This window comes from Cydia strobilella, chromosome 8 (genome assembly GCF_947568885.1).
Source record: "Cydia strobilella chromosome 8, ilCydStro3.1, whole genome shotgun sequence".
NCBI lineage: Eukaryota > Metazoa > Arthropoda > Insecta > Lepidoptera > Tortricidae > Cydia > Cydia strobilella.
Genome location: NC_086048.1, coordinates 15,285,110 through 15,298,473, shown reverse-complemented (window position 1 = coordinate 15,298,473; position 13,364 = coordinate 15,285,110). Strand labels below are relative to the sequence as shown.

Here is a 13,364-nt window from a genome sequence, read left to right as displayed (position 1 = left end):
TTTTAAAGACTCAACAAAAACAGTGAAATTTGCAATCCCAATGTTATTTAATGTTAAACAACGCATACCTACAAATTTTATGATATTTTCAATGACACGAGAAGATTAAAATAATTCAAAGTTCTAAGTGAAGTTACACAATTCAACAAATTAATAACTAGTTCAAACAAAAGGTTTTTCTTTTTCACTCTTAACGCAGTTGACGATGTTTATTACTTCTTCTGTAATCGCCTCTGAGGCTTCAATGATCCCGTCTGCTGCACACTTCACGATGGTCCCCAAAGCGTCTTCTACTACGTCTCTGCTCACTGATCTCTGAAAATTAAACAACTACTGATTCATTACGGTTTTTACACCACTGAATTAAAATGTTTGAATAAAAATGCATTCAAGTTCATATTAAATTCTCTGTGCTCTGGTCTCGAATCATTATTTTCTCTAAGTTTACTGCTTACAGTATTCATAATGTCAGCCTCTTTTTGTTCCATGCCATCATAAATCTCTCCTCTAGCTTTATTCAGGCATTCATCAGCATTGTCAACTTTCTGTACGCAAATATTCATTTTATCTTCAGCCTCTTTAATAAATTCAGTGTCATTAAGCATCAGTTTTGACTGATGGCTATCTAAAACTGATGCATTATTAACACTGTCAGCAATACACGATCTCACACTTTGTGTTATTTGCTTAAGTAATACTTGGATCACGTCCTTGTCCTCCTGTAAAGAAAATAAACGATTTAATAATTACTTATAGGTAGTTGCAAGATTTACTAGTTGTGGTAGTTGGTACTTACTTGGATACATTGTTTAACTTCCCCTGCTTTTTTCTTCAATGCCTGTATAAATTTGTTAAATCTGTCTTTTAGGACTTCTAACTTGGCCTCAAAATCTTTGACCACTTCTTCCGCTTGTTTCTTTATATTTTGAAGCCACACGATGATTTTCTCTCTAGTTTTGTCAGCTATATCTTTTACGGCGTTCAATGCGTTAGTAATACTGTTTTTAATTTTATCCCATAAGTCACTAATACTCGGCAACCTGTTTACATCGATATTGGCGAGTTCTTTTGATTGTATCGCATAAATTGCATTGATTTGATTTTGAGTCAGATGTGCCAAGTAGCTTTTTGAAGGGACGATTTCTTTTGCTTCTGCATTCTGTAATTGGAAAATTTAGAAACGTGTTTGTGGAATAAAATTAATGATGATGATGATAAACTGTTTATTAATAAATTATAAAATTGTAACTTACCTGTGTCCTCAAAATACAATATATGAAGAACAAAAGTAGTACTTTCATCTTTGCTGGCCAGTGCAGAAATAAATTGGAGTTAACGCTTGTATTGATTTATAGTACCCACATTGTCTTTTAAGTGGCTATCGGTAACAAGTCGATCAATATCTTTTATTTAATTACGCTTACTGCAAGAATTATCACTAGCTTTAATCTGTTAGCTTGTCACTTGAATATAGGTCCTAGCCAGTAATTTTAAGTGTCTTATCGTGTTTTGTTATTGTTTATTCAGCCCAGAGAGCCTAAGATGGTCACCTCTTTTAAATAGCTTCAGTCATCGCCATCGTAACCGTCACCTAACAAGTATTTAAATAAGTCCGAGATAGACGTATGCCACTGACTATACGATGAAAGTGCAACCGTCATATTCGTACTGAAGTTAATGAATTGGTAATTGTAAACCCTTTGAAATAATGTTTAAAACTGTCAACTTCTTTTATATAGCGTGCCTTGAGCCTTGAAGTAGTAATAGTGTACATTAGGCCTAGGTGTTTTTATAAATATAGATAGGATAGATACGAGTATCAATTTTTTTTATACCATGCACGTCGGTGGCAATCAAGCATACAGCCCGCCTGGTGGTAAGCCACAGCCTATGGACGCCTGCAACACCAGAGATATTACATGCGCGTTGCCGACCCTTTAAGAACCTTAGTTTAATGTTAACATCGACCATCATAATAGCTCACTTACGTGTTACCGCGCTATGAAAACTCCAAGGCCTGTAAAGTATGATATAAAAATAGTTATTTGTTTTACAACAGTGCTAAGTTGTTGTTTAACCTTTCGTGCTAGGTAACTGCTAAATATCGGTTCCCGAGCAAGCGAAAGATTCCAAAATTGAAAAGTGGAATCTTGAGCGTTGCTAGGATTTCAAGGCACGAGGGTTAAGAGTGGACCATATTCTTTAATTAGTAATTATTTCGGTAGAAATATTCACACTAGCAATTTTGGAGAAAACGTTTATTTCACAAAAAACATAATTAGGACTTCATATTACCGTCAATTACATCATTAATTAATCGTGTTATCGATTTCGATAGGAGTATCGACAGCATTAACAGGATCGTTTTCAAAAGAAACATCAACAGTTACACTAGGAGTATCAGGAAGGGTGGGGGTGGACCCTGTGAGGGCGGAGATTGTGTTGGTGACCTTGCATTTCTGCAGGTCCATGATGACCTTGGCTGTGCCCATGCCGGCTTCGAGGAGTCGTTGGCCGGCGCACAGTTCTAGGGCGACGGGCAACTTGGCTATGGCTATCTCGACGCGTGCGACCTGAAATGTTTCAAGGTGAGATTCGAATGGCGACAGCAGCAAAGTTCCTGCTGCAGCGTTGCTGGTGCAGAGTGACGGCAATACGATACGGTCGAGTTCACAAACTTGTTTATATTATGGATTATCTGAGATGATTTTTTTCGAATCTTAAACAAATGCCTTTGTTTCTTTTAAGAGCGGTCTACAGCACGTGCCAAAGCAACCATGTAGTTTAAAAAGTAACTATCGTGATATCGTGATAGTATGTATTCAGGGAACAATCAGGGTGGGCTCTTCTTTGGAGATAACAAAACGTGTTATCTCCGAATGGACTGAATCGTGATTTCATGAATTTAAGCCATATAAATAGAATGGTAAATTTGCTTTTTAAACGGGCTTGTTCTTGTTACTTATGTCGGGGCAGCAGTAAGCAGTGTAACCACTGCATAAAGGAAATAATACCTTTTGTTTAACAGATTAAAATCACCTGAGATAATTCATACTATACAAGCCAACTTACCGAACATTTATTTACACGACCTTATTTTCGGTGTCTTAAAGGCGGGTAAATAATATATTTTTGGAACTTTGGCTAAGTTGGCTTGTAAAAAGATGTTTGTAAACTTGACTGTAACTGTATCTACTACTTCTGCAGTTGCCATTTGATTGTCACCTTTACACTCGACTTCTATTGAATGACATATCGCAAAACCCTCATATTGTTCAGCATTTAAACGGGAGCGAATTTGTATGGATCAATCGTGACTGGTTAAACCCGCCGCTCACACAATATTGCTTCCATCCCAGACGACACAGAAAATCACGTTGCGCGTGTTCATGACCCTACAAAGGTAGATAGTTATCTAGATATAACTATATACATATAAGTACCTAACATTTGTTTCAGTTCAGATACGGAACACCAATTAAGTAATATACAATCCGGAATTAAAAAAAACTTTGAAAACTAAGGTAATTGAATGACATAATTTCACATTATCATACCAATATCAATGTATTTTCGGAAGTAATATGCTCTCTTATCGTTCCTTATTCGTAATTGTAATGGCATTATACTTACGTTGATTCCGCTTTGCGTCATGAAAACGGCCCCCTTCATTTCAGTCTTCAAGGCAAGCTTACCAAGGCACGCTCCTTTAATAAACATGTGGTTGTCGTTGTTAGTACAATTCTTCATTCCCTCAGTAGCCGTGTTGGCGAATTCGAGGCCTCCCTGGGATATTTCGACCTGTCTTGCAATCAGATCGCTGATTTCTTGGACCTTTTCATCAGCGCAGGTCATGGTTCTGTATACAGCTTCGTTGAGGAGTTGATCGGCTTGTTTCTTATGGGACTGAAAATTATAACTCGTAAGGTACATAATTATGAATATTGGTTCACTACCCATACCCTATTCAAAGTTTCAGTGTAGCCTGCGACCTTTTTCCTGGTCAGTACCCAAATATTTTTACATGTTACATAGTTCAATATACATATAATATATATTTGTTTATTTATTTGCACTCAAAGAGACTATTGACTGAGAATATTGAGAGACTACTCGTATTGTAGCAATTTATATATCCTGTAAGCTAAATTTGGACCTCATTCTGGTGTCTGGTGATCCAAGGTTAATAAAACATGGACTGGACATGGACTCTTACTAGGTAGGTACCCTTAAAAACGTCATATTAACTCACCTCGACACACTCTTTGATTGCCCCACCGGCGTTAGAGATCCTATCCCCAACATTTGAGATAGCTTGCGATACTCTGTCTTTCAACTTCTGGATTTCAACTTGCAGCTTCTCCTTCATAATTCTAACTTGGTCCTTCAAGCCGGATGCGAAGCCCTTCATAGCGTTTGCAGCTTGCTGTGCCGATTGGCAGAGGTTCGCTGCCAGGTCTTCGATTAGTTTCTTGGTGTTGGCGAAGATATCGGGGCTTTCGGGTGGTGCCAAGGTCTGGGGCTCAATGGTCGCAGCTTGGCCGAAGGCACAGACCTAGTCAATTGATTTTTTTTTAATTATTCTATTTTAATAGTAAGAATTGCAGTCAATATCTTTCACGCGCGAAGGGAGGTTAAAAATTTCAAGAAAATTTCTTACTGAAATACGTTTATAGATCCGTTTTGAATTTGACTAATTTATCTAAGCTTTTTCCTAAGAAGTTTGTATAGAAAAAAAATGAAGTAGGTTAGTCTTACCACGACCAGAAACGCGCCAACTGCGATGAACCTCATGTTTGCGGGCTTCTATGATTCCCAAATGAAATCTGATGTTTTCACCGAAAACCCTCTGGTTTATATACTGTTCTATGCAAATGCAGTTACCCATAGTTCCCCGAAGACAAACAGATAAGTCTTATCTATGGTGTTTCATGGTAAATATTGAATTAATTCTCAGTGATAAAATCAGTTTCAAATGCGTTTGATAATAGGCGAAATAGGTTGAGCTACATAGGTTATTTAGGTACGATTGCAGAATAAGATTTTTTCAGAGATGCGTAGTAGTCAAAACGGGAAACACTTAACATGTTAGGGTTCCGTTCCTATCAAGAAATCATTATACAGTTTGTAAGAAAAATAGTGGATATCCGTTTATGGGCATATTCGGTATCGTGTTTTGATTTGGAAAAAGTAGAAGAAAAAAATTTTGGCCTTTGTTAGGGTTGGCCAACTTGGACAACTTGCCCCATAGAAAAAAATATTCGAAGTCAAAAAAAAGTGCCTTTACTTTTTCCTAATCAGAATAAGATACCGAATATGCCCTTAACCGGATAGTGGATTTTCCACCACCACCTTCTGCTAGTGGCTTTGCTTGGTAATATATTGGATGAATAGGACATCATATCTGTTAAAGATGTCCACTATTGAATAGTACCAAAGATCTATGAAGTGTATAGGAGAAATAGTAGAAAAAAATATGCTTGAAAAGATGGCGCCGTACCTTTGGCCTATACTCGTGTAGATGGCGACACCGTTTGATATTTAACAATTATAAATATAAATAAATAAATAAATAAAAATCTTTATTGCTTTAAACCTTGGATATACATTTCACATTATAAAGTTTGACAATATGAAACAGGTGTAACAGGTTTGTAACACATTTAGGTAGTGGGGTTGAGTCTCTGCCTCCCGAACTAGGTCCAAGCCTGTGTCTCGGGAGTCAGTGATTCCTCCTAGGTACATTTGAGCTCTCAATTTAATAACAATAATAGTATACACGTAGCAATATACGTTCTTAAACAGGGATATAAAGCAAATGACGAAGAGAAAATAAAGAAAAGAAGTATACAAACAACAACAACAAATACTAAAAGAGAGAAAATAAGCCAGCTAATAAGTGTAAGTATGTGTGTAATTGTGGTTAAGTTAGTGCGTGTTCGTGTGTGTATGGTGTATGAAGTGTGTATGGGGGAGGTGTGAAGTTAGAGGGAGTGTAGATAATGCGGTTAGTAACTATGAATAACTTGATATTTAACACATACCGGTCATAGACCACAGAGTAACATAGACCTACATGCATATGCATAAAGTTCAATTTTAGTTTTGACACTCGGTGACGTGGCGTCTGGATGTCTGCTTTTGTGATTGACACGGCGTCGAAAAGGTTAAATTATCAATTTAACAACGCAGCCGCGAAAAATCTTATCGCTCTTAGTGTAGCAATAGTTTGCAATATTTTATTATGTTCTAATTGTTCACATCTTGCAACACCTTAAGGTTATGTCTGGTGTCTGGTAAACAAAACTTCAAGGCCCTACAACTAGAACAAATGCCAAAAGCAAATAACATTATCGCACATTATAAACTGAAATACATGTCATATACTTATTAATATATGACATTCGAACTTGAGAAAAAGTGACGAAGCCCTCCAGTGGTGAAGGCCGGATTCGAACCAATAACGTCTTTAGCAATCCGGGCTAACGCCTTGAACTCCTAGGTCCACCCCGCCCCGCCACAAGGCGTAGGGGTTCAAGGCGTTAGCCCGGACAAAGACGCCGGTTCGAATTCGGCCTTCACCAGACTTCGTCACTTTTTCTTTAATATATGACATTTATTTCAGTTTATAACTTATATATATATATATAGCAGTGTGACTACTTAAAAAAACACAAATCAAAAATATTTAATAAAATAATTTGATTTGTTCCCAAAGTTGTGTATTATCGCACATAATAAAAGATCGCTATACTTACTCGTATCATTATCAAGTTGTCTACGTTATTATAAGAGTTCGTTGAACTAACTAGTCTAGCTACTTATCTTGCACGTCAATTCGAACGTGCATCTGACATCAAACCGATATTAGATATTGGAAATTAACAAAATGATCGAAACGCCTACACTTAGGGAGTTTAACAGTTGATGGTTTTGCTTTCAACGTTTTCTCAGGCGTAAGTCCAGTGAACTACACTAACATTTATTTACATACAAGATATATACAGTGGTACTACGTAAACGAAATTAATAACTAGCTTAAATCTAAAATAGGCCCTTGAGGCATTGTACCAAGGATGCTGGCGGCATTTCCCCGCTGTATCGCAATGCTGATACGTTGTGCGAGAAAGCCGCCAGCTCTTCGGTCACCATCCAGTTACGTCAACCAGACGCTTCGCGATTTCTGCAAACAACTTATGCGCGCTGGGACCCCATGGACCTAGAGTTTCAACTCCAAATGGAATGAAATGATACTCTCTACCGAGGCTCTTATATTTATTACGTTTTAAAATTTCGGCGCTTTTCGCCGCTCCGCCCGCTTTTACATTAGTCCGTTGGAGGTGGGACGGTGCCAGTGTGTCTACGCAGGTAGCATCCCACACCAACATCCGTCCCAAGCTCCAAGGAACCAAGGACATCCCATCGGGCCTCTTGCCATCATCTCTGATAATGCCAGTCGGCTCAAGAAGAGCAGGTACATTGATGGTGACAAGAGACCGACGGATTAACACACTACTATATATATAGTGTATTGTATCAAGTATTGTGTCAAAAGCAATTACACTGAGATACGTATATTCTATACAACAATTTTCATTGATAACCCTTTCGCCGCCAACAACTCGAACTCAAGTTCATCGATGTTGCCAGTTGCCACCCACCACCCACCTGCCAGCAACCATCTGCATACGAAGTTGAAGAATACGATTTTAAACTTGCGTGGCGTGGGGGTGCCACATCGGTTTTATTTCCTTGGCGGCGTAAAGGTTAAAAGATTGGTGTACAAGACAAAGGTGTACAGTACATAAATACTTACTGTACTAAAATTCTTGAGTGGAAATAAGACATTCGACACGGAACATACATTCTCAGGGTCAAATGTATTTGTTAATATCTTAAATATGTAAGAAGAACATTCGAGGCTTGAGATATTTTGTTCATTGAAATGACGGCAATCGTATCTTAAAATTTTAAGTTCAGCCATAAGAAAGAAGAATTTGTAACAACGGTAGGTACCTACAGGTAAATATTTGGATATAATAGCCTAGGGTTTCATCAACTCCACGCATATCCTTCTTGATCCTAACCTAATGAATCCCCGTACCAGGATTCAAACCAGGGACCTCCTGCTTCCTATTAGGCTGCTGGATTGGATGGTCTAAAACGCCACAACGCTTCCTTTTTCTGTCCATCTACTCAAACTTGATAAGCAATCCGTCGATTTGCTTGAAAATTAGATTTAATCTGACCTAAACGAAATTTCGTAGTTTTGAAACCATTATCCCGTCGAGGTCGTGACAAAATTTAATATAACTCAATTATGAATACGGCATAATTTCAGTTATTGAGACAGGTGTGTGACAAGTGACAACCGACCATTTTACATTGACACCTGTAAAACCGCGAGACGCCCAGTAGACGTTACTCCATCGCATTATTTGACTATTAAAAACAGCAAACATTTTAGATTTGGTAAAAAAGAATTAGTCAAAATTCTGGATTGAAAAAAGTTATGACATGGTTTAAAAACTTTGGATTAAGAACATAATATTTTCGTGAGTATATTTTGTCAGTCAGCTTAATCTCTGTCAAAATAATTAAAGTTATAAACAGATCGTAGATTGTATTGCAGATAACAGTGACGTTGCTAAATTTATATACACGACTACCTATACCTACTCGTACAAGTGCCTCATGTCACACAAAGAAGATCGAAGTTTTATCTACATACAAAGGATCTACTTTTACTGGCGTTAATAAATCATTATTCATTACCGTGTCTCACAGTCAATACCATGACCAATATTAGTAATAAATGTATAAGAATATTAATTAGCAAATAGTATTGCTCGTGAAAATGTGGCATTGACCGACTTGACATATTTGTACGAATGCAGGTGCTACAGCACATTTGCGTCAGAGTTACGTATTAGGCATTTAGTAGGTAGTTAGTATTCTATTACAATGTAACTAGGCGAAAACTTCATATATAAGTATTATATATAATTGATGTTAACCTCGTCGACCTTTTCGACCGAGTTTACTAAATATAGTTACAGTTATCAAACTCTAACTGTAACATTCAAGAATAGAATGACAGAAAATTTACGGAGTTGTAGAATTCATTGATGTTTGAATGGCATAATACCCACATCGACCGAGCTAATTCAAAGAAGAAGAGTAATATAATTATAATCTGTAAACGTGCCATTCTGAGTGATAAGTTCACAGAACGAATTTCCTTCAGAGTTGCGATTTCTAATAGGTTATTACGAGATGTAGCGAATTGGATCTCTATCCGCTGTCTTCTATACGGGTGGCGCCTGAGCCATCATTGATATCGCTTTTTGTGGAGATCTCCTAGTTAGTTCCAACATTTTCACCCAATATGATAATGATTGGGGTAAAAAAAATCCAATAACTGTTATTGAAGCATGTACGAGAAGCGCACTATAATAACATTAATAACTATAAACTATTCTTAAGTTAGATAGTTTATGAAAAACTATTTTTTTGTTCCATTCAAATTATTAAATACCCCAAGAAAATGTTGTCAACATAAACCTTAATAAAATAAAGTCTTCATCTGACCAGGAATAGCAGGATCCAAGGGCGTTCGGGTCATAGATAATAACACAGCGGTTCTTACGCAACCGGGTCATACTTACACAAATAGCTCTGTTAAACCGGCCGGTCATGTGACATGATAACGTACGACTCGTGATCTGCATTGACCTCACCCCTCCATCTTGTTAACGGATGCGCGAATTGTTATACGATTAGACATCCTTGCTAGGTCGTTATAACAAGTCATGTTTAAGTGCCTGTGTTGGATTTTGATGTCTAGAGACTTTTATGTCTAAACTCTTATTTCTTGTTTCAGAATTGAGCTTGTTTATTTTCAATACTTGCAATAGGTTTGCATATAAACTCCTGCAGTTATCTTCATATTAATAAGACTTGTTATAATTATCTAAGTTAAGAGCACCGAGACCGCTCATTGTTGGATCACTCCGGCCTGTAGGTCAGGATTAAGCTAAGATAATTAATGTCACTTAGTTGGGATTACTGCCAGTTCGGTCACGCAAGCAGTCGTCAATAACCAGCAAATTATAACAAAACACGAACGTTGTTTATGCCATTGTGGTGCGAGAGATAAAGCCGGTGGTAAGACGGTCTCATAAATGCGGAAGATTATAATCAAAACCTTTGTTTGATAAATACAAGCATAATAATTAATTTAAGAGGACTGATTTGTGGATAACGAATCAGCTAATTTTAAATAATGCTTCAATTCAAAATAATAAGCGACAATTTATACAAACAAACTTGTGGCTTGTCCAGGATTTTTCGTGAAAAATGGAGAAAATAAATGTTAAAAGAGTTCAATGTTTCAGCCAAAACAATTTTTCAACGGTATCGACAAAAATTAGGGCTACACACGTGTCGAATAGGCCCTTGTATATGATTTACTGAACGTTGCAGTTGGACGATTCTCAGGCGTGTCTAGTGATTTTCTATGCCTTCAGTAGGTACATAAATATATTTTTGGAAAAGTTTTAACAAAGTCTCGTTCCCGCTCACGTTAAACTAAATGACAACAAGCTTGATGTGCGATAAAAATAATCAATATGTTGTCTTGAATCAAAAAAATAGTGAGAAGTTCCAATAAACTACGGCATTTTCAATTTGCGCTTAGAAACTCAAGATTATGTTTGTCATGTCCACGTCTAATTTTCCGTGTTGTGTCAGTCTCGGGTCTCGGGACGACAGGTGTTTCATATGTTTATAGGCTCGAAATATTTATCCGAAAAACCTTTATGTTGTTGTTCAGATAAGTTAATGATCAACAATTGAGACTATCCCAATCATATTATTATGACGGGTCTTGTGACTACAATTTGCATCACAAGATTCACAAAACGTGATGTCATGTGGTCGGTTGAAATGTTTGTGAAATATGGAAAGTTTCAGGCCTCTTAGAGGTCTAGATGTTACATCTGCAAATTTGTCATCGCTATTTTTTTCCATAGTTAATTAAAGCAAAATTTACAAAACTGAATTAGGTACCGATACGTGATTAACGTTTACAAAAATTGCTCGTATAAAAATTACAGGCGTTAGGTGTTTTCAGTCGAAAACGTAAAAAACATACATACATTATAGGTATTTGTAATTACATATTAGGTATTAAACCTGTGTAGGTTTAATCTTCATCTTTTTAGGGTTCCGTACCTCAAAAGGAAAAAAACGGAACCCTTATAGGATCACTCGTGCGTCTGTCTGTCTGTCTGTCCGTCTGTCACAGCTCACAGCCTATTTTCTCCGAAACTACTGAACCAATTAAGTTAAAAATTGGTACACATTTGTAAGTTTGTCACCCAAAGATGGGCATGTAACGTAAACAAATTAATTTTAAACACGGGGGCCACTTTTGGGGGGTAAATGAGATAATTAAAAAATAAAGTTTGTCAAACTATATCGTGTTAGGTACATATCAAATGAAAGAGCTCATTGTGAGAATTTCAAATATATATTTTTTATAATTTTAAGATAAATAGTTTAGAAGTTATTCAAGAAAATAGGCAAAAAATGACCATTCTCCCCCTTTATCTCCGAAACTACTGGGTCAAAATTTTTGAAAAAAAATACACAACAAAATAGATATTTACCTATAGATCACCGGAAAACCTATTAGAAATGTGCAGACAAGCGTGAGTCGGACTTTTACTTAGTTTTTGATCCGTCCCGTACGGGTTTTTTAAAGACATTTCACATAAAAAATACATTGTTTAAATAGTGTAATGTACGGAACCCTTGGAACGCGAGTCGGACTCGCACTTGGCCGGTTTTTTTTTTAAATATGCCTACTCATTTCCTTAGGCATCCAAAGCCTACCCGACACATGCTTAACACTAAAAAATTGTTTCATTTAAGAAAATACAAATGTGACAGTGAAAGGTACATAAGACCGAGTAAAGCCGTTCTACAAACCAAATCAAGCGAATATACATAAAACCAACTATATTAACGAAAACAGAAATCATTTCTGACGGGAGAGGAAAATAATTAACATTTCCAAACAAAACCTAAGCGCTTGAAATAAGTAATCATTTGCCATTGTCAATCGTAAATAAACTATTATCCCTAAGCCATAAAGTCCAAATCTCAGTACACATTTATTATAATATATCCTATGGTTAGGTAATGTGATTTGTAGTCATAGCACGAAAAGTTCATTGGTTATGTCGCCTACAAACACGGTCATTGCTGAAATGATGCCAGTTGGAATTATTGTATGGCCTTATAGATCATGTTTCATGAGAAAAGTATCAAATTTCGTTGATATGCTGGGTACAAGGCTCAAAATATACACATATATGTACCTAATTAGTGTGGCTGTCGCATAAGGCTTAAGATTCATTAAATAGATCCATCACCCTTGTTATCTAGACAATATCAAACAATTTAAGGTTAGTTAGGTACTTACAGTAAACTATCTCAATATCAACAAGTTTTTTTTGGAAAATGACCAGTCAGTACCTTCCTGCCTCCTTCTTTTTCTTCCACGAGTCTCGGTCTATGGCAATCTTTCCAAAATACTTCAAGCAGGTCGTGCCTCCCATCTCCTCCGAGCTCTGAGGTATGCCGTGAGCCCGTGACGTATCGCTGCACTGTGGTGTCCACTCGGTAGTTTTCTTGGCCCACAAGTCGTTTGGCATACGGCATTCACCTCTCAAAGTAGTAAGTGTAGGTTAGATACATTATATAACTCCATATGATAGCTATTCTCACACGGCACAGTAGGTAATCAAGTATAATTAAAATAACAATTTCTTAACACATTGAGCCCTTTAACTATTGTTACCTATTTGTTTAGTTAGTTACGCCAGACACAAATTGAAAAATTGTTTGATACTTATCTTTACCAATACACCGTTGACTTTTACCAATCTATATACAATAAAATACAGTTCCGTACTTTTTAGTATTTGTTGTTATGGCGGCAACATAACGCTCGCTTCATGAGATACAGCCTGGTGACAGACAGACAGACAGACGGACAGTGGAGTCTTAGTAATAGGGTCGCGTTTTTACCCTTTGGGTACGGAACCCTAAAAAGATGAAGATTAAACCCAGTGGGCACATTTTACGGTACCTAGTAAGTAGACAAGCGTAAAAGGGTCTTTACTGCCTGAAATAAAGGGTTTTAATTTTATTAGTTATAAAGCTTACTTTTTTCTATCATTAATATTTTGTAATTATTTCCTTACTATCCAGTTTTTAAATCATTTTGCACAATGTTTTTACTAACTTTTTAACTTTACTAAAAAACCGAAATTTAATTATTACAGTCGTCGAAA

General features: G+C 36.7%; 2 protein-coding genes across 2 annotated transcripts in view; one reads left to right on the top strand and one right to left on the bottom strand.

Moving 5' to 3' along the window:
* The window catches only part of LOC134743793 (uncharacterized), a 427,044-nt gene that overhangs the window by 30,030 nt on the left and 383,650 nt on the right, over positions 1 to 13,364 (top strand). The window lies entirely within an intron of this gene.
* LOC134743404 (uncharacterized) lies at positions 29 to 4,877 on the bottom strand. The gene is made up of 7 exons (XM_063676795.1): positions 4,759 to 4,877; positions 4,253 to 4,555; positions 3,634 to 3,906; positions 2,313 to 2,573; positions 797 to 1,159; positions 456 to 719; positions 29 to 315 (listed from the first exon to the last, which is right to left on the bottom strand). The coding sequence occupies exons 1-7, from the start codon at positions 4,792 to 4,794 to the stop codon at positions 163 to 165; spliced, it is 1,653 nt and encodes a 550-aa protein (XP_063532865.1). The 5' UTR covers positions 4,795 to 4,877; the 3' UTR covers positions 29 to 162.